Raw genomic sequence first — 24,997 nt, 5'->3', positions numbered from 1 at the left:
TGGGACCATGACCTGAGCTGAAGGCAGAGGCTTCAACCCACTGAGCCACCCAGTGGCTCTGCCTGAGCCCCTCCATTTAACTTCTTAAAGGAATATTTTTCTCTTAAATCCTGAGTACACTGGATCTTCCTGATGTCTTGCTGTGTGATACGGGATCTGTGTTGTCTTCTGACAAAGTGACGTTTCCAGGTTGTAGCCGCGTAGAGAAGGAGCCCTCAGATTTGTGCTGGACCCCTGGCTTGCTTTCTGCGCCATCAGCTGTCACTGATATGGTCCAGGGCAAGTCTCCTCATCCTGGGGCCTGCGGCTTTCCTAACAGCCCCATGAGAGAGACAGCAGTCAGTCCCAAGCCTTTTGCTTTTGCCTCACCACCTCATGTGACAGTGGTGGCAGCCATTTCCCCTCCCCTTTCATGGTAGGTCTCGGACAGTGTCACAGTGAACTGCATCTCTGCCAGCCTGCTGGGACCCCACCCTGGCGCTGTGGCTTACTTTGTGTACTCTTGGGCAAGTCAGTTATGCTTCAGCTTTCTCATCCATAAGATGGGTCCAATAAGAGTACCTCATGCATAATAACATCATTGTGACTGAAAGAGGGAGTCCGCATCCATTGCTTAGGCCCCAGCACATGGGCAGGGGCCCCAGCCATGCTCGTGGTAGAGGTGGTTACTACTGCTTGCATCCCGGAGGAGACCCGTCTCTGTAACCACAATGCCGGAGAAGGTGACGTTTGTCAGTCAAGCAAGTGCACATGGTGGCTCTCTAGAGGACACCTAGAAAGAGCCGGAAATGTGGCTTCCCAGAATGTTGGATTGACCCCATCTGCGGTGCTGTTTATCAGCATGAGAAGGTCGGCCTTTAAGAAACAATTACTGTGGCATTGTTTGAGACAGTAAGCCTTCTTCTGATTAAGTCATCAGCATTGGAAGGTGCGTCTTTCTCTTTGTTTTGCTTTTCCTCTTTGGCATGTGCCCTGCTTCCTGCAGTGCTGCTGCTCCAGGATTGTTGTTGCTCTGAGAACATTTTTAAATGACCCGAATAAATCCCATTTTGAAATTCCGTGAAATAAAGTTCCATTAAGGTAGGAATTGGCAGAGCTCACTTTATTCATCTGCACTTTAAAAGAGAATTATTCATCAGCTATAGAATGTCCATTTCCTCCAGCAAGTGCCAACAGCGGCAAAGGCTCCTGTGCCTTCTGCTGGGCGTTCAGAGCCCTATCCACACTGCCATCAGATTGTGCGTTTGGAGCAGCCCAGAGGCACCCTGGTCTGCCCCTGAGCCCTGCATATTCTTGCATGCTGAAATCTTTACCTTCTTCCTCTGGTGGTTTGAAGAATATTCCAGAAGGGCAAAGGGGCACCTAGCGGAATGAGGTTAGGACTGGGCAGAACCAAAATGTTGTGAAGGGTGAACTTGAGAAACATGAACAGTCACTCACTTGCTCTCTCCCAAGTCAGTGCAGGAGGGTCAAGGAGATGAGTTTAGGCAGGAGATGAGCACGAACTAGCCTTCTTGGGGAAAAAATTGAATAGTAAGTTGTGCTGGAAACACAGGGATTAGAATTGAGTCCAAATAATGGAGGCTGAGCCCACTTGCCAATGTGAAATGAGACTGGAGACAAATATTGGTGACCAAAATTACCAGACTGTTCCTTAGCCCTCTAGAACTCATTTATCTACACTTGCAGGTTTGTGTCCTTAAGGAACATCTCCCCAGTTGCCAGCCTGCCAACCCCTGGTACCCACCATTCCCATCTGTGTCTACAAGTCATTGCTGGTCTTAAGCTGGAGAAATGGGATAGTGGCAGCGGTGTTTAAAATGTATTAGGACATACATAATGAAGGAGAAATTAGGGTACTTGGCTGCGAGCTGTGGCAGGCTCCGGTCACACAGGGAAAAGAACTGTGTTCAAGGAGAAGCTTGTCGAACCCCTGATATGATGCTCTTTCTTCAGAGATGACTTCTCTAGAGTCTTGCTATAGCCACAGTTTCTCAGTAGTAGAAGGGGGATCATCATTCTCCATAGAGGATTTGGAAATTTGCTGAGGCATTTTTGCTTGTCGTCATGGCTGGCACATAGTGGGATAGGATGTGTGGGACAGACCCATGCAAATAGTATCCCAACCAAGACGCCAGCAATGCCTCCTGAGAATGCCAGATTGAACAGCTCTTTACAGCTAAAGTGGGGAGGTGGGATATCCCAGGATGCAGAAGAGGGGCCCTGAAGTTCATCCTCAGGCAGAGCATTGAGTTTCCCCCAGTGATGTACCCCTGTGGGTGAGTGGGCCAGAAGACCCAGAGGTTCCTTTCAGCTCTTATTACTGAAAGTTTCAAAAATGACGTGGACAAAACTTACACAAAGCTCAAACTAATTTAGGTAATAGCTTTCATGTATTACTAGTATGAGACACTATAATAAGTTCCCTATACATTGTTTCATGTATTCCTCTCAGGAATCCTGTGAGGTGTGGGTTCGATTTCCATTTTCCACGAGGAAGCAAGAAGCTTCTCTTGGGCAAAGTCCCACAGCTTTAAGGTCGGGGAGCTGGCGCTAAGAAGTAGTAAAGTGAATAAAATGAAATCAGACCAAAAAATAAGCTACACTCAGACTGTTTTGTTCAGAACATTCGAACATTGGAGGCAGCGTGTCCAGGCTTCATACCAAACACAGGACTATCACAGGAAAACCAGAACTGACAGCAACCTCTCTCGCACCAGCTGGTGATTGTTCTCTGCCCGTGCCAGGGTTGCGAAGTGAATTAAATGCTTTTTTAAAAAGGGTTTTAAAGGACGTTAAAAAAAAATACTAGGAAATCCCATTACACATTTAAGAACAGTTAAACTGGAAGATTGGAAACCTAAAAACTAACAAATGATCAAATTCCTACTAAAATATAGCACCTTCTCATCCCCCCCCCCACCACGTTTTGTTTCTCTCTCTCACTTGTGCGTTTTTGAATCCCTAAAGATCATGGTTTGAAATGAACTCTTATATTCAGAAACGTAATGGCTTTATGACAAAATGTATAATATCTATTTTCTGGTAAGAAGAAGTACAAGACGGGCTTGTCTCTACAAGGAGCGAGTTCCTCCAGGTTTGAAAATTAAAAGCCGCTTTGTCCTCGCCTCGTCAGAACCTCGCAGCCAGTTTCCCGAGCTGGCTGGCAGCCCCCCATTCCCTTGGACTCGGATTCAGTACCTTTGGGGCAGGACTTTGCAATCTGCATTTTTAACAAGGTCCTTGGATGATTCGTCTGATCAGACATCATCAGAAAACACTCTCTGAGGCCATGCTGTGAAAATCTTCATGTAAATTGTCCAAAGTTGAACCACAGGAGTCTTTTTTTTTTTTAAGTTTTATTTACTATTTATTTGAGAGAGAGAGAATGTGAGGAGAAGGGGCAGAGGAAAAGGAGACGGACACCCTCAAGCAGACCCTGCACTTGCACTGAGCATGGGCCCCATGGTGGGGCTCAGTCTCATGGCCCGAGCCAAAACCAAGAGTCAGATGCTTAACCAATTACACCACGCAGGCACCCCAAGTCATAGAAGTCTTCATAGCTCCTTGGCTTATAAGCACTATCCTTATAACTCCTTAATAATGGGACCTTGAACTTACATTAGATGCACAGTTTACAAAACACTTCTGCACGGTGCATCACTTGAGACCACAGAATGGACATATTTACAGATGAGCAAACTGAGATCCCAAGAAGTCATTTGTCCCAGATCCTACTGAGAGTAAAACAGAATAACAGGGACTTAGATCCAGACCTTCTACCCCATTTTATTGGGCCTCATGCGTGACCATCAGCGGCGCCTGCGGTGCCCAGATGGCAGCTGCGGGTGTGCGGCACTGGCCGCTGAGCAGCTGAGATCATCGCAGTTCCCAGAAGAGCAGTACCATCTCCTCAGGACAAGTGTGCTGCAGAGAAAGCCATTTGCACCAGAACTACCTTTTCTCCACCCCCCAAACCATTTTTCTTTAAAAACTTGATAGACCTTGTTTTCATTTCTTAACACGTTTAAAACTTGAGCAAGGATCTAATTTATCCACTCAAGGATCTAATTTGTCCAAAGACCAAATGAGGGCAGGATACTTGAGAAACTAACAATTTCAAGGTAACTGACATCTCAGAAACCTATGCGAGTGATTGACTTTTTGGATGAGAAAGAAAACTGTTTTAACCCAGAAATGCATTTCATTCCAGATTTATCAGAAATGATATAGGAGTGTGGAAAATGTGTGCCGGTAAAGCCCCTTCATATTTTTGTTTTTCACAGTTGGGATGGTGAAACATGAGAAAAAGGAGTGGGCTCTTTGATTAGAGCGACAGCATTCAGTAGAAACATACCAGGAAATCTAACATCGCTAGGTTAACTCATTTTAAAGAATTACACAATTTCAAAACAACTTTCCTCAATGTACAGAAAGCTGCTGATTACTCTGTAATTGAATTGTTGATACCCTGTTCAGTTCAATTACGATATGCCTCTCTCCTCAGATATTTCAAGCTGGGAGGGGCTTTATTACTTACTGTAATACAGAGCAGGCTACTTTCGAATGAGCACTAATAGTGACACCTTTAAAGAAATCTGAAAGCCATGAGTTCTTCTTATTTAAAATGACAGAGCTGGACTAGCTCCTCTTTTAAACTCTGCATATTTTTATTAGCTTTGAGATACGCCGTTTCCTTTTGGTTGGAAGCTGTATGCCAGCAGCGTTTTTGGTATGGAGACTGCTACTTGGATTCAAAGCTAGAGCAGATGGATGTTTGCCCAAGTTAAGAAGAGACTCTGTATAGAAAGGGCAAGCACAGCTTTTAGAATCAGACAATTGAGGTTAATCCTGGCTCCGGCATTTTCTAGCCATGGGACCCGAGGCTTCTTTCAGCTTCAACTTGCTTACCTGTGAACTTAACAGCTTCTATTTTATGGATTGTTATGGAGATTAAATGAGATCTAGCTCATAGAACCAGCAAAAATAAGAGCCTAATAATTTATAGCTTTTTTTGTTCATTTTAATTACATTTGTTCTGCAAAACAAAGACTTGCTTGGTCTAAATCAAGAGGTGTCAATTTCTTTAGCAGAATTCTTTTTTCTAACACATTCTTATAGGATGAAAGGCGTTCAGCGGTCAAAAACTCGTTTATGGAATTATGGAAACTCTGAAATGTATCCTGAAAGATATATATATTTTAAATATATTTAAATATATATATAGTGGCGCCTGGGTGGCTCAGTGGGTTAAAGCCTCTGCCTTCGGCTCAGGTTATGATCCCGGGGTCCTGGGATCAAGCCCTGCATTGGGCTCTCTGCTCAGTGGGGAGCCTGCTTCCCTTCCTCTCTCTCTGCCTGCCTCTCTGCCTACTTGTGATCTCTCTCTGTCAAATAAATAAATAAAAAATCTTTAAAATATATATATATTTTTTAAAGATTATTTATTTATTTATCTATTTGAGAGAGAGAGAGAGAGAGAGAGAGAGAGAACATGAGAGGGGAAGGTCAGAGGGAGAAGCAAACTCCCCTCCAAGCAGGGAGCCCTAAGCGGGTCTTGATCCCAGGACCCTGGGATCATGACCTGAGCTGAAGGCAGTCACTTAACCAACTGAGCCACCTAGGTGCCCTTGAAAATTACATTTTAAAGGCACATATTGTGTGTGCCTGTATGGCTCAGTCAGTAGAGCAACCGACTGTCTTTTTTGGCTCAGGTCATGATTTCAGGGTCTTGCAATTAGGCCCTGAGTCAGGCTCTGCACTCACTGGGGCATCTGCTAGAGATTCTCTCCCTCTCCCTCTGCCCCTCCTCCTGCTCACTCTCTTTCTCTCTCTCTCTCTCTCTCTCTCTCTCTCACACACACACACACGCACACTCTCTCTCTCTCTCTCAAAATAAAGAATCTTTAAACACACACACACATTGAACACCCTTTAGGATGGCTAGTATCAAGAAAAAAAAAAAGAGAGAGAGAACAAGTGTTAGTGAGGTTTTAGAGAAACTAGAACCCTTGTGCTCTGTTTGTGGGATAAATGTAAATCGGTTCAACCACTATGGAAAAGAGCTTTGGAAGTTACTCAAAGTGTGCTGTGTGGAATCAACATGTGATCCAACAGTTCCATTCCTGGGTCTGTCTACAAAAGTATTGAAAGCAGAGTCTTGAGGATACATTTATACACCCACGTTTCATAGTGGCATTATTCTAGAAGCGACCCGTGTCCATTAAGAGATAATTGAGTAATCAGAATGTTAAACAGAGTTTAAACAAAAGGAGTTGGGGAGCTAGCGAGAGAGACCTGGCAGAGCCTTATCTGAATTGTTGATAAGAGACCTGCTATTAATTCAAGTTTGAGTGATAAACAGTCTCATTTTATCCTTAAAAGAAAATAAATAAATTGCCTGAAGTTTTTAGAGCAGAACGGATCCAAATACACAGAGCCCAGTTCCACGGCAGACATCAAACAGCCAGGCAGCGGCACCAGCCGGGGCCTAATCCGGTGGGATCTGGTCAGTCTCTGTGGGAAGGGAGTGAGGGGGGAGTGCCAGTGGCATCAGTGTTTTCCTCAGTCTCAGCAGGACTGGGTGGACTTACTCTCCTTATCTAGGAAGCACAGACAGAGAAAAGTTGCTGTAGAATAAAGCCAGCAGTTAGTAAAACTGGAGAAGAGGAGAAGACTTTCACCTAAAAAGACCCATCTCATTTCATTAAAGCTTTATGAAGGAGAAGAAAAACGAGCCTTTACTAACAATGGTGGCCATCTTAATAATGATTGCTATAATATAAAGGAAGTTTGAGTTTATTTTGTTTTTATTGTTAATAATAGACCATCTAAGTTTGAATTTTTTTTTTAAAGAAAAACCCTACTATAAGTCAGACTGGAAAAGCTGGAATATTATCTTAGATTCCATTATTTGAAACTCTCCTGGGTATGTCCTTGAAATCTCAGATCCTTATCACTGAAAGCATTATTTGTTTGCATATATTTTGTGGATTTTTTAAGGTATTAAAAAATCAGGCATCCTCTTGAAAAGAAATGAGGTACTGAGACGTGCTTCAGCATGGGTGAACCTTGAAAACATCGTGCTGAGTGAAACAAGACAGACCCAAAAGGCCGTATGTTGTGTGGTTCCCTGTATGTGAATTGTTTAGAACAGGCAAATGTGTAAGAGAAAGAAAATGGAATAGTGATTGCAAGGGGCTGAGGGATGGACAGAAGAGTGGGAAGTAACTGTTTCTTGGGATGGGGTTTCTTTTGGGGATGATAAGCTGTTCTAAATAGATACTGATTATGGTTGCACAATTTTGTGAATATTCTAAAAACCACTGAATCGTATACTATAAAATGGCCAATTTTATCATATGTAAATTATATCTCAATAAGCCTGTTATAAAAATAAACGACTGGAGAAGACTTGCAGTGGAAAGCAATAAAAATCGTCCTAAAAAGAACATGTTTTTATACTCTTGAGGAAATGAAAGCGAGCAGGAATTCAATTCTATGTTTTTTCTACATTGTAGCAAAATCTATGTAACCGTAAAATATCACTGACCAAGCATATATTGTTTGGAAATTGGCACATATGACTTTGTGGTAGAAGAATAAATTTTCTCCTCTACCCTCTTCGTTTAGTTCCTAGGGTCTTGCAAATTTAACCAACAGAAGACAGATAAACAGGAGAAAGGTTTACGATGCACACAGAGTCTTTCATAGAAAAGATGTGAAGACCCAAAGTGGCAGTTAGCCACCAGGGGCTTACGTACCATTTTAACAAAGGGTGATACCTTTCTGGAGAAGTACGACGGCAAAGGAAAGGGAAGTTGGGCTTCCAGAGGTAGTAAATATGGGAAAAGTAAACATATGGGTGGGGAAACTAATAGATGGTAAGGTTTGTTTAGTTCTGCAGATCCCAGTTGTGCCTTCTCCATTGATGAGACACTCAGAGGTATCTTATTCCTGGCCTAGGAGAGGGAAACACCTACCCAAAAGGAAATCTGTGCTTTGCTTTTAGACGGAAAGCTCAAAACAGCCTTTATGCCCAAGTGGCATATTGTGCTCTGGCATACTCTGATCTCCTTCAGTCCTCCTCTCAGAGGCTGTAAGATTTTTCAAAAGTAAATATCTAAGAGGTAGACAAGGCCAATAGGCCTTGCTTAAATGTCTTCCCAGGGCTCGCTCTGTGAACTTACTAATCGTTTTTCTATTTCTCCTTACACTAGGGATAGTGAATTGAATAAGCAGACTAGCAGAAGGACACGTACAAATCTTGAATTGGGCGTGTTTTAAATGCAAGTCATTAATACATCAAAAACTTCATTTTCAGATATCTTGTTTTGCCGTTTCGACAAACTTTTAAAACCATAGTAGTAACAAGTGTGAGAATTAGCAGAAGATACCAGATTCCCTCTCAATTTAACATTTAATTATTTTAGAATTGGTACTCACTTGGGACCATATCAAGAACCTAAATGAAAATAGTCAAATTGTTTAATTTTTCATTACCTGAAAGACTTGAGTGTGATCACACCTACTCTTCTACCTAGTGATAACCTCTGAGAGAGAAAAGGAGAAAGAGAAAAGAGAGAGAGCGAGAAAAGGGAACAGGGAATCAGAAGTCAGCTGCCTTTTGTATATTTAAATGGGACAACAAGTCTGCCGTTTATCACAGGTGAGGTTGGAAGTGGCCCTGATTTCACTTTAGGAAGTTGCAGAAAAAATCTGGCCTTGGTGACAATTCCATAAAGGGCCTTGGCTACTACCCAACCTGGGTTTTTCAGAAATAGCTGAGAAGAAAGAAATAAGCCAGCAATTCCACCATTTCCCAGGAGAGCTAGCTGTTTCTTCCAAGTCCCTGGAAGTTTAAAAAAAAAAAAAAAAAAAAGATGCCCTTCCACATTTGTATCACATTTTGTCACACATACCATGTTCGGTCGGTCACCACTCTGCCGTCTTCCTTTCACCTCTACCACGACTCACCCAGCACACCCCATCTGATCTGTGCTGAGCAGACACGGATCAAACACTGTTTGCATCCATCCTAAGAACTGCCCCCTTTAGGGCCTTCTTAGAATTCACTCATTACTTCAGCTCTGTCATGTCTTTTTCTACCCAAACTATCTCATAATAATGTCTTTGTGAGATGTGGTCATGTCACCCATTTTTTTTTCAAAGACTTTTTTTATTTATTTGAGAGAGGGACAGAGAGAATGAGAACATGAGCAGGGTGCGGGACAGAGGGAAAAGCAGACTCCCCGTTCAGCAGGGAGCCTGATGCGGGACTTGATCCTGGAACTCCAGGATCATGACCTGAGCTCAAGGCAGGCACTTAACTGGCTGAACCACCCAGAGGCCCCATGTCATCCATTTTTAAATGTCCATCTGAGAAATAAGAAAAAGAAGAGTAATAGCTAACATTTGTATCCTGTTTACTAAATGCCAAGAAACATTCTTAAGACTACCCTTGTTAACTCATTTCATCCTCATGACGGGTCTATAATATGGATACTATTATTGGCCTCATTTTACAGATAAGAAGTCTGGGGTACAAAGAAATTAAATAAACTCGCCCAAGGTTAGGCAGGTAGTCTGGGGTGACCTGGGGTTTGAAGCTAAGAGGTCTGGCTCTAGAGTATTAGCTCTTAACTACCGTAGTATTTGACCCCAGTGCATTCTGTATCTGCTCGTACAGGAATGCGCTAATAGTGAGACTTGGTTGTATATTTGAACAGTTCAGAAGCTCAGGGACAACGTGGGCTGGTCTAGTGAAGAAAGTGTAAACTTTTGGACAAATTATGGCGGCTTTGTGACTCTTGGCAAAAATCAAAATGATTTTTTGTTTTAGTTTCCTCATCTGTAAAATAAAGACAGAATTAGAGAGTACCTGTTTCTAGAGTTGGCATGCAAGTTAAATAAGTAATATGAAATACTTGTGAGTATATGATGAAATATACTGAATGTGTAGGTGTCCCCTCTTTTCCCTAGAAGTGGAAGGCAAAACCTGTTTTTCAGGGTTGAGAGTTTTACTTCCTAACTTCAGTGGTTGCTTGTCTTCAAGAAGGGTAGGCTGTAGGTGAGAAGTCTTACTGAAAAATCAAGATAAAAGAAGATTAGCATAGAAGAACATGAATGACTGAAAAGAAAAGGCTAGCAGCCACACTGTGGTGAGAACACCCACCCACAAGTGAACAGATACAGTCATGATCCATGTTGCTTTGTTAAGTACCTGATCAGGTTATTCGCTGAGAAATCTGAGAGAATTAAACCGCTGAGTACTGTAATTTTCTTTAGTCAAAATTCTAAATATTCACCCAAATCCTGTTAATGTTTTCATAAATACTTTTACAGCCAATTTCCTCTGATTGTTTTTCCTAAACATATGTGTATATATGTGATGGGATTGCTTTGTTGTCTTTATCCGCCATCTTCCATAAAGGGTTGAGGAGAAGTAAATGCCAGAAAAAGGAAGGCACTAGCTAATCAGATTTGCCCCCTTTTTTTTTTTAGAGTGAATAATTATTACATTGACTAGTTTAATGGAAAAGTTCAGTGGAATAGGATGCTATTGTGCTGGAGATGAAAATAGTGATTTGTAAATAAGCCCAGAGAATTTAGTGAGATGGAAAGGGTAGTGTCTGGGGATCCCGAAACCTGGGGTCATGGCCAAGCCTCCAGCTCTGTGACTCCCGGCAACCTCTTACCCTCCCTGGCCTCCTCCTTGTCTATAAAATAGGTGATTAGACCAAATCAAACATACTCACCAGTTAACAAAATTTTCCAAAACACTAATGTAGACTATTACATTGAATGTTGCACCTTTGGCATAAGAAAAAAAATTCCGCTAATAAGCCACTTCGAGTAGCATTTACTCTTCGAGTAAATTCTTCGAGCAGCATTTACTCTTGTTTGCACTAAATTCAGGTCAGCTTCAAAACTCTAGGTTGAATGTGTTTTTATCCAAGTTTTAATTCAGGTTTCTTCTTAGGAAGAACAGGTAGACCATTAACCCTAGCCATACATAATTTTCTACGTTAGTAATAAATAGATACCTTCAGGATACCTCTAGGCTTAACAGGGTCCCTCAAAGTTCAAATGTAAGGCAAGTTGATGGGTAGGTAAAACTCCTTGGCTATCAGAATGGGAAATGCAATTGGTACGAGCCAGGACAGAGCTGGCGGTGACGGGCTGCAAATTAGGTAACGACAACAAAGAAATACAACCATTTTTCACTGTACATTGTACAAATGCATGTAGTAGAAATTATTTAGGAAAGAATGAAGAAGTCAAATGTCTTCTATAGTCTCAGTACCGAGGGATAGGTGGTTAACATGAGCGTCCAGAGTTCGACAGCTTTTTTAGAATGTAGGTATACATATACTTATGCATAAATGTGATGGCGTATTTTTATTTAACCATATATATTTTGTATGTTGTTAATTTATCACAGTCTACCTTCAAAGTTATGTCACTTTACAGCTAGTGTGAGAGCTGGCAACAGGGTCAGTCTCACTCTTCCATCTATGTGTGGGTGGTGGGCATTTTACTTTCGCATATGTTATAAAGCCCCCAATACACTGTTACTGTTTTTGTTGTAGGTAATCAATTATTTTTATATTTGCCTTCACTTTTGCCATTTCTGTGTTTCTCTGTGTGGGTCTAAGCTTTTGACTGGTATCATATTCCCACTGCCTGAAGAACTTCCTTTAATGTTTTGGGTTTGTTTTTTTGGTATTATAAGTCAGATGGTAATGGAGTCTCCCAGTTTCCATTTATCTTTAAAAAAATTCTTTATTTCTCCTTAGTTTCTTAAAACATATTTTTACTGGGTATAGAAGTCTTATCTGACAAGTGTTAATTTTTCAGTAATTGAGGATGCCACTTTGTTGTCAGCATTGTGTAATTTCTAAGGCTGTCATTTTTGTCCTTGTTCTCTATATAAATATGTTCTTTCCCCTCTGGTGACCTTCATGATTTTTCCTTTATCTTTCATTTTCAGCAATTGGATTGACGTGTCTGACTGTAACATTTCATTGTTTGTAGTTTATCTTTCTCGAAGTTCTCCTAGCTTCTGTGATAGGTGGCTTCATACATTTCATGATTTTGAGATAATTCTTGAACATTGTCTCTCCAGGTATTTCTCCTGCCCATCTCCTCTCTTCTTATGCAACTCCAGTCATTGGTTTCATACTGTCCCCCGAAACTTAGACTCTGCTCTTTCTTTTCCACTCTTTTTTTTTTCTTTGTGTTTTAATCATTTATACAGACATGTCTTTAAGCTCACTGATGCTTTTTTCAGCTGTGTGAAGTCTGGTGATGGGCCCATCAAAGGAATTCTATGTTTCTTATATTATGGTTTTTCTTACTGAGGTTTTCTATTTGACTGAAATCCCATACCTTTGGTGAAATTCCCTAACTTTCGATGCCTGTAGCTCACTTGTTCCACTGGACAGAATGCAAGAGAGACTGAGGTAAACACTAATTTTGTCTGAAAATGGGCATACCTCATACTTGTCTGTCAGGCCATAGGTGTGGAAGGCTGGGCCAATGTAGACAAGAGTTAGCAGAGCTTACGGACTTCAGCTCCCTCTACAGGAGGGCTGCACTGCCTCCTGCTCAGTGTAGTGGCTGGGGGTGGGGTGCGGTGGAGGGGGGAGGGGGAGTGTTTAGTGGTGTTGGTGCTTCGCCCTCAGTTCTCCCTGCACACATGAAGAAGCTGGGGGGAGGTCTCTCACTAAGCTCCTATCTGATCTCATCCCCTGGCTGCTATTGCTTGTTACTCTGTGCTAGGCTCGTGCTGGAACTGATGGTCATCTATGCTGGCTCAGCGGTGGTCTTAGAGACTGTGCCTAGGCCTCAGGGCTGGCTCTCAACATTCCTACCCTTTTGACTATGGCAGTCAACCTCTGCCTTGTATCTGTGGTTTTAGGTTTGAAGGCTTTTCACATATACTGCCACACTGCATCCCAGAAGCGTGTGTAAGCCTGAGTTTCACAAGCAGCAAATGAGCATTCTCTGAAGCATGCGTTTTCGTCTAGAGCATCACTAGTCTCTTTTGATATGCTGGGATTCCATATTTTTGTTCCTCCCTTATACAGTGGAAGTGTAACCCTGGGTTTGTGCATAATAGGATATGAAACATTTTTACTGGTTAACCGAGGAATCGGGACTATAAATGTCCACTTGAGTGGTCCAAAGGTACCACGTTCATTTTGATTCATTCCTAATTGACAGAAGCAGTCACTACCAGAGTCAGGAATGCAAAAGTATGTATTTCCTTCAGAAGCTCCATTTAATAGGGAGGGGAAGCAAGGGTCTAGAAAACTGAGTTCAAATCCCAATTCTGCCTCTGATTCACCGTCTTTTAATATACAAATTGCTGACCAGTTCTATTCCCCAGTTTATCTGTCAAATAGGATTAGTGATTTAGTTCAATAGAGTGTGGTGAAGATAAAATGAAATTATGTAAGTGTAAGCAGTCCTTGACAACACTTTTTAAGCACTATAGAAATATAAAGTATTCCTCTAAGGTCAGAAAGGTGTAGAAAAACGTGGGAGTTAGAATTTCAAGGCTCCTTTTGACATCTAAGCATCACTGTATGAGAGAGTACATGAATATGGAAAAGAGCAAAATTAGATGTAGAGTCTTCCTCTCCCTAAAATTAGCCTACTTGTAATGGAGGTTAATTAAGTCCTTCTCAGCCAGGCAAGGGCACAGTTTTAAAGGGAAATCACATGTAAGTGCTGACTCCCGCTGGGGAAGGATGAGATCTTTGCACCATCTCCCACTCTGGGCTCAGTAAGCTGCCTGTTCGACCATGTTTCCTACAGACCTCACCTACCCCTCCACCAGCTATCTCAGGTCTAGAATTGACCCACTATAATGCTTGGGTCCACACCTGCTCTTGGACAATGGAGACAAGCAAGACAATTACAGAGTCATCAGGAATTTTGTTTCCTTCAGCCCGCTTTCATTCACACCAAAAATAGTCCACACCAAAGGGGCCAGAGCACACACGATGTACAGCATTTAGCTCTACTTCTTCTTTTTGTAAACTGTTACACATAGTTGAAACCTTTAGCCATAGCCTGGTTAATCTAGAGCAGGGTCAGCAAACTACCATCCCCAGGCCAAATCTGGCCCACCGCCTGTTTTTGTAAATAAAGTTTTATTGGAACACAAGCATTCCCGTTTCTTTACATATGTCATATGGCTGCGTTAGCCCTACAATGGCAGAACTGAATAGTTGCAATAAAACTTGTATGGCTTACAAAGCTGAAAGTATTTGCTCTCTGGCCCTATGCAGAAAAAGTTTGCCTACCCTGGCCTAGAGCAATAATGCTTATCCTATGTACTCCCCATTACTGAAGCAAATTTGGTTTCCCGAGGCCTTTCTTCTTCTTTCATGTAATGAGTCAATTGATACTTTGGCTCCTAAGAATGATGAGGGCAAGAGTTGCTCAGATAGGAGAATGTAGTGCTAGGAGCGTTATAGTTTATAATGTTTAGAAAAATTTATAGAAAACACAAGGCAAAACGACATGTCCGACAACCCTCCATAATGATGAAAGCAGATAAATCTGGACATGAGAAAAGTCTACACAGTGAATTACTCAGTTTTTTTCAATAAATAAATAGTCACGGACAAAAGAAGGCAGAGTTGGGCACCTACGGAGATTGAGACGTAAGAGACATTTCAAAGTAATGCAGGTGTGGCTCTTCTAATTTGAACAACGCTGCTGAGCTGACTGGACATAATGTGAGAATTTGAACACTGACAGGGTCTCGGTGTGATGAAGGAATTATTTCTAGTTTGTTACATATGGTCATGGTGTTGTGATTACTTGTTTTAAAAAAATCCTTATCTGTTAGAGCTAAATTGCAGTATTTGTGGATGAAATAATATGATCCCTAGGATTTTCTCTTCCTTCTCTTAAATTTCTGCACACACAAAAAACAAAATAGCAGGAGCATAGAACAAGTAATGTCGCCAAAAAGTTGGTAGGTATTGAAGCAGAGTGAGGAGTACATGAAGCTCCTGCCTTTCTCTCAGACCTGTTTGAAAATCTGTTTAAAAATTTTCATCATAAATTGTTTTCTAAAAATCCCAAGTTGAGTTGTATTTTAATTTGAATCCTGGTTTGGCCAGCTCTTTATCAGTAAAATGGACATTATAAGTCAGATTGTTTATGACGTTGTGAAGATTACGAGAATTAAATGAGATAGTAAAGAGTTAAGCACAGTGTCTAACACACGGGAACAGTCAGGACCTGGGAGCTGTGGTGCTATCAAAAGACAAAAACATCACCCCTTACGAGCCAACACTATGCGTCCTGTAATTGCCTTAGACCTTAAATCCATATTGTTGCTACATAGGCATAAGAAGCCAAAATAGATCATGTTTTCACTGTATACATATATTTCCCCGACAGTCTGGAAATGGTAAACTAGCTCCTGTAAGATGGGAGGGAAGACCTGTGGTATTGTGGGGTCGTGAGCTGGAATTTCAGATTGTCGTGACAAGATGTGTATTCCTCAACGGGAAATCCAAAAACCGTTTTCTGTGACGTTGCTAATGAATGCCTGTAAACACATTTTAAAAAGCCCCACGTGCATGGGCAGTCCTGTGACTTTGGTACTGTCCAGTTTCCCACTTGGATTTGCTCTTGTCTCTCTGATATCTTGTGCTCAGATGAACCCAAAGATGGCTTTGAGTAACATGATCCTCCTTTCACAGTCTCAGCGGACGTCATCAGCCACTTAGTCAACCGCTCGTTAGCCAGTACGGATCACACAAGCTTGTAGGACGACACAGTGGCTTAACGCTGCAGGATTTTAGAGGGGGAAAAAAAAAGAAGCCATCTCATCCATCAGCCACCTACTCAAATGAAATAAAGTTGGTCCCAACCCCACAGACTGTGTCCCTTAAAATTCATCCCTTGGTGGGGGGCGGGGGGGAATCCCCTTAGTAAAATTACTGTCAGAAATTTTGGGAAGCATTCTGTTCACAGTGACTGTTTAAAAAAAATTAAAAAGTGAGAATATGTTGGGGGACGTTGAGGAAACGATGTTTTGGCTGAACTGAAGATTCTAAACTACTTTTTTTTTTCTGTTCTTCTACAGAATGACATCACGCCTTTACACGTCGCGTCAAAAAGAGGAAATGCCAATATGGTAAAACTATTGCTTGACCGAGGAGCTAAAATCGATGCGAAAACGAGGGTAAGAGTGCGGTTTGTGTACACGCTTCTACTTCTTCTCAGGAAGTAAGAATCCTTCTGATACCTTCGCACTGTTTCAACGCGGGCTTTACCTTTGACTTCATTTGCTGCGGTCTCTGAGGAGATGACCGATAGACCGATGTGTCCTAAAATGGGATGCTGGTCCGTGTTTATAGATCTGCAATGCATGCGTATGTGGTGTGTGGCTTTAATTATAAAAACTGAGACCTGAGGTCTAGAGGTTTAGCTGAGTTTGATTTGTAAGAATTCAGTCACTGCTTAATGCTACAGGCTGGGCTCTTTGGTCAGTTTGATATTAAAACCAACAGTGATTCTATTTAAAAATAAGTCTGTCTGCTTTCGCAGACTGCTGGTAGAAATGTAAAATGATGCAGCTACTATGGAAAATCGTATGGCGCTTCCTTGAAAAGCAGAAAATAGAACCACCCTACCATCCAACAGTTCCTCTGCTGGGTATTTACCCGAAAGTATCGAGAGCAGGATCTTGAAGCAGTATTTGCCCACTCGTGTTCAACTGTAGCCTTATTTGCAATAGCCAAGAGATGGTAGCAAGCTGAGTGTCCATCGACAGATGAATGGATGAAGAAAATGTAATGCGTACATGTTGTGGAGTATTACTCTGCCTGAAAAGGGATGGAATCCTGTCATATTCCACAACATGAATGAATCTTAAGGACATTATCCTGAGTGAAAGAGGCCAGTCACAAAAGTAAAATACTATAGGATCCCACTTTGATGGGGTATCTAGAGTGTCAGAACTAGAAATGGAAGCAGAACGCTGCTTGCCTGGGGCTTTGGGGACAGAGGAATGGAGAGTGTTTTTCAACAGGTATAGAGTGAATTTTACAAGATGAAAAATTTCTAGAGGTGTTACCTAACCATGTCAATACAGTTAACATTACAAAAATGTATACTTAAAAATGGTAAAGAGAGTAAATTTTATAGTATTTTTTTGCCGCCGTTTAGAAATTGAAAAACAAACAAACACAAATCTGTTTGGCTAGGTGTTTGGCACGTTTTCTGATTCGGTGACATACGTTGTGGGTGGGGGAAGGAGTTGGGTCCCAGAAGCAAGCTCAAGTCTCAGATGCGGACCTTGGTCCATTGACTTCGGTAGGCTGTCTCATCTTCTGTATGTAATTTCTCTATCTGAAATTGAAGAAAATTAATGGCCACCTTAAAGCGTTGCTGCAATGATCAAGTTAATGTTTGTACACGGGGTTGGCATGAAGTCAGCCGGAAATAAGTTCCAGTCATTGCTGGGATCACTCAGAGGTCCAACTAGCGCCAAACTTCTAACCAAGGAATTATCGTTGTCAACATTTCATGTGTTTGTTATAAGGTGTGAGCAAGAGTGGGTATCTAAGGCTAACAAAAAGGTGATCTCACTATACACAGCCCCCTATCTAAGGGGGATAGTTTGTAGCCCCCGCAGTCCTGTGTTTGCTCTGTGCGAGAATCCTGATCTTGGTCTTCCTAAAACTGTCCCGATAACCTGAATTTGATTCCTGCAGCTCCTTGGTTTACTGATTCACTTACTCACTGCGTTTGTCCACCCAGCCAATACTGAGGTGCCTGTTGTGGGACAGACACCGTGAGGTAGTAGAGCAAGACTGCAAGACACTGTCCCTACCCTCGTGAGGCCAATGGGCAGTGTGTCCCCTGTCCTCTGACCTGAAGATGTCCCGATGTAGGTGCTCAGCAGGAGATCCAAGCTGCTTTTTCCTGATAACTATTGACCCTGGTAACGGTGTCTATACCTTACAAGAAACAAGCTTCCTAGAGAGGAGGAGTGAAGAATGATGAAGTTTGACCTCTAGAGGACTGTCTGACTGGGCAAGTAAATTGAACAGAGCTCTTTTTTGAATTGGCTTTGCATTATTTAATAAGAAGCCATAACCAGTATGCTAGAGCTGCCGCTTTAAATGGCAGAGGTCTTCCGCTCCTACAAGCCATTTAAAGAGGTTGTAAGCAATAAAACCGAATCAGTGCTTGTGCCCCTTGATTACCATGGAGAGCTACAGGATCATCTTGAGTAGAGAGAATTTTTATGAAGAAAAATGAGGAATCCTAGAGCCAAGCAGGAAAGAGGAGTTTGAAGGGATATACCCGGATATCTAGCTAGGGTTTTAGTGGGTAAGTGGATTAGAAATTCACTTATTTCCCCCTCAATAAAATCATCAATGCCTGACAAAATTCCTTTTTTGTCATTTTGCATCATTCACCAACACTCACTTGCTGTTTTAATACAGTGAGAGGAGAAAAGGGTATCTGAGGAACTCAGGCCCCAGGTTTATGGGACATCTAGTGGCACCAGAGTGAAAAAACATAAAAACTCTTCTGGATGAAATGATCAGAGATAGGGAATAATGTAGAATGCAACTTTACACGCTATGCAAATTCAAGATGCAACTCGGTTTCTCTGCCACTTTGCCTCCCTGTTCTGAAAGGCCATCCCATTTTGAATAAGATGCAGACTCCTTTCTCCCATCCATTCAGTTTTAGCTGGGATTTTCTTTTCTCCTATGCTATGTGAGTGGCGTGTGAACGTGAAGGAGACAGAAACAGAGAACAGAGAAGACTGTCCTGCTTTTGTTGTTGTCTCACAGGGAGTGGGGGGAGGGTGGGATGTCCGTTGGGCACAGGCTGAATTCCTGGCAGACTGTATGGAAGAAAGTGTAGTACATAGCCCAAGTATGTAAACTATTTTGTGTTCTTCTCATCAAAGCTTCCCTTCTCTCTGGCTAAAATGACTGAGTAGTGCTTGGGTGTGTGGGTGAGGGGAGGGAGCCAGCCAAAATGTCAGAAAGCGCCGGGGACGAGCCTAAAAACAGAAAACAAAATTGTTCATAAATGCAAGTTTTAACAACTCAAGCCAGTAGCTCTCGGGAACATAAATATTGTTATCTACTGATCCACCTCCTACCAGGCCTCACTCAGGTTGTGTCTACCTTGTTCCAGCAACAGTCTGCCCTGTTGTATACAAGCCCCCACGTTTAGAGACAGGAAAACATCTCCGGATTTCACGTTAGGGACCGGCACTCCCTGGGATCTGGTTTGCTCCCTCTGTCCCCTGCATGGGCTGCTGACCTATTAAAGGACTCAGATTAAAGGCAGACTCTTAGAGCCCTTTTATTTAAGCAAGTAAACATGAATTATGGTCAGAGTAGTTTAGCTAGGACCTGAGCGAGGTCTTAGCAGCTGGAAAAGCAAGTGAGAGTGCATTTTATTTTACCTCAGTGACCTGATCTTGAGTCTTAAGTGTGACTTGTAAGTCAAATTGTGACCTTAGGCAAGTTCACCCTCCTGAGTCTCAGTTTCTGTGCCAGCGCGGGTGAGGAGTTGTTCCAGATGATTTTACAAGCTCTCCCATGTGGAAGTACACTGGATATCGCACCTGTAAGAATAATTAGTTACTGTAAAATTCAAGGTGGTTATGTAAGTTAGGTTGGTGTTACCAACGTGGTAAAGTAAGAGACCTCAGCCTCCATCCCCCAGCAAAGATCAGCATTTAGGTAGCTATCCACAAAGAAAAGCAGAGAGCTTAAGGAGTCCACTTCAGAATCTCCAGTGACTCACTGGTGGGGAGGTGAGGGGGTCGGGGTGGGGGGAAGGGGCCCCGAGAATAATTGCATAAGAAGGGAAGGAAGACCAGCTTCATTTTGCCTGCATGTCTGAGCCAGCCTGGGAATGCCTCGGCCTGAGAGAGCTTCCCTCACCAGGAAAGGGAGAGTCCAGTGAGAGGAAGGAACAAGGAAACATAGGGGCTTCCAGAACCAGCCATGCAGCAGGAGTGACTGGCTCCCAGTGACCTGCTTTGCAGAAGACCTTAGCAGCTTTCTCACTGCTGCGGGCCCCCTGTGGATTTCCCTGCGTTTTATTCACATTCAAAGTCTCCAGACTCCTGAGTACCCCCTTCCCTGTCCCTGCCCATACCCCACCTCCACCTACCTCCACCCCCTGCTGTTGGAGCCAGGGGTCCACACCAGCAGCCAGCCCGGGCCTCTGGGGCTGCACAAGTACAAGATGGCGGCCTAGACCCCCGTGCGGACCCCCATCACCATGTGTACACTTGGGGCTAGCCCCTCCCCACACTGACCTGACCCCTACCCCGGCCTTCACTGCTGTCCACATGCCTGTGGCAGATCGCAACTAGGCAGGGCCTCACAGCAGTTTGTGGGGCTGAATTTGTCTCTGCCCAGTCCCTGGCTTTACCTCTTGGCACACATTCAGGGAACCTTCTAGCTGTGCACCTGTGTGCCCCAACCAGACCCGCATTGGTGGCATCCAAACAAGTCACACACCTGTGGGGGGGACCCACAGCCACAGGTGTGCATGCTAAGGGCATGGCCGCCACAGCTGTTTGAGCGCTGGATCTGGCCCTGTCTCCCGTCACTGGCCTGTGCCACTCAGCTCACCTGCGGCCGGTCTTTCAAGCTGTGTACCTGCCTGCCCCTTACCTGACCCCCCACCCCACCGGTCTCCTCTGCAGGGTGCCCACCGTGGGGAGGCCTGGCAGCCCCAGTAAGACACACAGACAACCATGGTCCCCACAGCCGCTGGTACACCTGCAGCTGGCCCAGGCCTTTGGAGCTGGGCCTGGTCCCCACCACTCTGTGTATGTTTGAAACCAGCCCCCGCCACTACCTAGACCCACAGCTGGCCCTCTGTGTGCACACCACCAGCTCCAGCTCCCATCACTGCCCACCCCAGCCCCCAGCCACTGGCTCTGGAGGTGCCACTGAGGACCTCCCACAGTGCTCTCCAGGAACCACACAGTTGTCAGTGTTGTGGACCTGAGTGGCCTGAGCAGATAAGACATCATATACCTCTGGGACACACCCTGCATTTGGCACTCTACACCCTAGGCCTGGGCTCGAGGCACATTCCACCATGTCCCTACCCACAGGTGAAGGTCTTTCCATAGCAAAGTCAACCCATAAAGTCTGGAAGAGGCGACTGGTTCTTTAAATGTGCGGATATCTGTATGCAAGGCTATAAGGATCTTGAAGAGTCAGGACAACACAACACCCCCAAAGGAGCACAGGAAACTTCTAGAATGGACCCCAGAGAAATGGTAATGCAGGAATTGCCTGACAAAGGATTCAAAATAATTGTTCTAAAGATGCTCAGAGAGCTACAAGAAAACATAGTAAAACAATTTAATGAAATTAGGGGCGAAACCACAAGAACAACATGGAAAGTTCAACAGAGATAGAAAATATAAAAAGAGAACCAAGCAGAAATTTGGAGCTAAAGAAGACAGTGATGGAACCAAAGACCACAATAGAGGGTTCCATTAGCAGACCAGACCAAGCAGAAGCAAGGGCCTTTGCACTTATCCAGGCAGAGGAGCAAAAGGGAGAAGAATGAAAAGGAATGACGAAAACCTGCAGGACTAAAAAGGCACCACTATGTGAAAACAATCCACCCATTGTTGAGTCCCAGAAGGAGAAGAGCAACTTACTGAGGACTTAACAAATTAAGTCCAAACAAATTTCGAGAGTTGTAAGGGTCAGGAGAGGGAAGAAACTAGACAAAGAAACAAGTGCCCCTGGGAACAGAAATTGAATTTTTTTAAGAAAAAATATTAAAGAAAAAGTAGCCAGTGGTTTTATGCGCAAAAAAAAAAAAAAGTCACTAGCATTTTATTGATTAATTGATAAAGCTTTAATACATCATTTAAGTTGCATATCCAGGATGTGGAATATTATTCAGCTATAAACATAAAGAGAAATCCTGCCACTTGCAACAACGGAGTGGACCTTTGGTGCATTATAGGAGTGAAATAAGTCAGACAAAGACGAATACTACATGTCGTCACTTAGATGTGGAACCTAAAAACATCACACCCACAGAAACAGCAGAAAGGTGGTTGCCAGAGGCTGAGAGGTAGAGAAAATGGGGAGATGTTGACCAGAGTGGACAGAGGGTACCAGTTACAGGGTGTATCTATTCAGTTATCTAAGGTTGATCTTGGTGACTGTAGTGAACCCTCCTGTACTGTATATGTAAAAGTTGCCGTGAAAGTAGACCTTTAGTGTCTTGACCATAACAACAGCAAGGTTTATGTAAGGTGAAGAATGTGTTAGGGAATGTTAATGGAAAAGGTTGAATGAAATGAAATGAAAAGGTTGAAATGAAATGGAAAGCATCTCACTCTGTGTGTGTGTGTGTGTGTGTGTGTGTGTGTGTGTGTGCATGTGTGTGTGTGCATATACATACATATATGTATACATATATGTATAAGTAGGTAGATAGAGCGATCAGATCATCACGGGTATAACCGAAACTTGCACAGTGTTCCAGGTCAATTTTATTTCAGTAAAGTTGGGGGACGCTGGGGAAGAGGCTTATACACGAATGTTCCCGAAAGAGTTTAGCTAGGAGCTGATGAGCCACAAAGCCTGTGGTCCTTTTTCTATTTAATTCCTTTCAAGAAAGCTTTTCCTATTTTCTCAGCCTCTTAATGCTGCCAATGTCAACTGGCCTGTTATCTTATTCTCCCGCAGAATAGACAAGAATAAGTACGTTTGAGTATCTCTGTAATAATGGCGGCAGATGTGCTGAGATATGAACAAATATCAAGGCAGATTTTTCTACTCTGGTCTATATACAGATCCTAATTTTAAATAATTTTTGAAATGTGTTCATTTTTTTCAACAAGATTTTAATAGCTTGATATAGACTAAAATGCTTTGCAAAGAATGGCTACTCGTGATAGCCTGCTGGTTTGTTTTTTTTATTTTTCCATTTAACTCTAGCTTTGTGTAAAGCTGAGCATATATATTTCTTGAAGGAAGATACTTTGCAATGGGTGGTGTCTTGTCATTTTCCTTTTCCTTTGCATCAACTCGCAGCCAAATCAAAGGCTCAATGGGGGCCCGAATCAGAACCATTTTAAGACTTTGTATCATCTTCCGAGTTCTCTCTTTTCCCTGGCTCTTCTGTACCCGATATTAAAGGCAGCTATGCTTGTGTTTAGTGCTTCTGAAAAGATGGCGGAGTGCCAGGTAGAGTCAGTAATGCCAGTGCTCCGAGAACGCTGCTCTAATCACACCTCTGTCAGCTTCCAGTTGTGCTAGCAGGTGCCACTGTCTGCATCCACATACAGTCCCATTACTACCACATCACATCCACGGCTCCACCGTGACCCTCAGATGCACACATTCATCTTAGTATCTGTAGCACTTACCATACTTCTGGCATACCCCAGGTGTTTATTTTTTATTTTTTTTTAAGATTTTATTTATTTTTTTGACACACAGAGAGAGATCACAAGTAGGCAGAGAGGCAGGCAGAGACAGAGCGGGGAGCATGCTCCCTGCTGAGCAGAGAGCCCGATGCGGGGCTCGATCCCAGGACCCTGAGATCATGACCTGAGGCAAAGGCAAAGGCTTAACCCACTGAGCCACCCAGGTGCCCCTACCCCAGGTGTTTAATAAGTATTCACTGAATATATAAAAATAAAAGATACTCTCCTTAGTGTTAATTTGCCAAACGGTGACGTAATTTTGCTCCCTGAAGTTAATGGCTTCCAGCTGATTTATAAGAATGCAGAAAGATTTGTGTGCAAGTAGGTAAAGGGTTTTCTTTTTCTTTCTTTTTTTTTTTTTCAGATTTTTTTCTTAATTTATGTATTTGACAGAGAGAGATCACAAGTAGGCAGAGAGGCAGGCAGAGTGGGGGGGAAGCAGGCTCCCTGCTGAGCAGAGAGCCCGATGCGGGGTTCAGTCTCAGGACCCTGGGATCATGACCTGAGCCGAAGACAGAGGTTTAACCCACTGAGCCACCCAAGCGACCCGATAAAGGGTTTTTCAAAATACCTCAAATTTGTTGGTTGTTAAATTCTTACTATTCTGGGAAGGTGTCAGGGGATACTTGGGTGCCCTGTAATTTTAGCCTGTTCTTTCCCAGAAATGCAACTGGTTCTATTTTACAGGTTAAACACAAAGAAAAAAGTAATATTTTTATTGACTTTTGCTTTCTATTTTATTTCCAGAAGTGTATTGCCCTGCCAAAAAATAAATCCTTAAAGAAAATATTAAATATTTTATGGTCATAAAATAGTCTCCATCAAAGAGGAAATTCCCATACAATACTTTCTCCTTAGAGTTTCAACATAGACATGTTGATAAGAGCATGTGAAATAATGTAAAATATTCTGTGTTTGAACATTAATCAAGATGAACTTGAAAATATTTATATCATTTGAAAGTAGATTAATTTTTAATTTTTACATCACAAATATTAAAAGTTAATTAAAATTTATTTGAATTCAAAGAAGCATAATGACATCTAAATGTTGCTATAAACCTTAAAGTGCTCTAAAAAAATTAGGTCTTAATATTAAAAAAAAAAAAAAAAGAAAGTACAAGTAATCATGAAATGTCCTTAGCTTTCAAAACATGAAAATCTCTTTAAAGGAAAGAATGCTTTTGAGAGTTGCAAAGAGTTCTGAGGACATGATGGGAGCATGTTCTCCCACTCTGTGTCTCTCTGTCTATTTCTCTCTCCCCTAATGATTTTACAGCATATTGGAAACCCCATTTCCCTTACGAAATTAGAGATATAAAGGTATTGGGTAAATTTTGGGTGCCCCTGAAGCCAGGCTGCCGTGAAGAATCTGCAGAGCAGGCTCAGGACAGATGTTATTTTCATTAATTGCTGTGGTTCTAAGTGCTGGTGCCCAGCAAGTACTCTGCTCTTTCTCCTATTTTCTTGTGATGTAAGTCAGTAATGCTCAGTAACCTTATTTCTT

The 24,997-nt window shown here is 42.6% G+C and overlaps 1 protein-coding gene across 1 annotated transcript in view; it reads left to right on the top strand.

The window, feature by feature from the left end:
• The window catches only part of LOC111144687 (ankyrin 3), a 334,097-nt gene that overhangs the window by 133,484 nt on the left and 175,616 nt on the right, over positions 1–24,997 (top strand). Inside the window, exon 8 of the mRNA XM_022499108.1 lies at positions 16,118–16,216. Within this exon, the coding sequence (XP_022354816.1) occupies positions 16,118–16,216 (99 nt within the window). The remainder of the gene's footprint in view (positions 1–16,117; positions 16,217–24,997) is intronic.

The sequence above is a fragment of the Enhydra lutris genome, unplaced genomic scaffold, assembly GCF_002288905.1.
Source record: "Enhydra lutris kenyoni isolate GAN:26980312 unplaced genomic scaffold, ASM228890v2 scaffoldscaffold12, whole genome shotgun sequence".
In the NCBI taxonomy this organism is placed as follows: Eukaryota; Metazoa; Chordata; class Mammalia; order Carnivora; family Mustelidae; genus Enhydra; species Enhydra lutris.
Note: the sequence above shows the minus strand (reverse complement) of the source record. Positions and strands in the feature narration are given on the sequence as shown.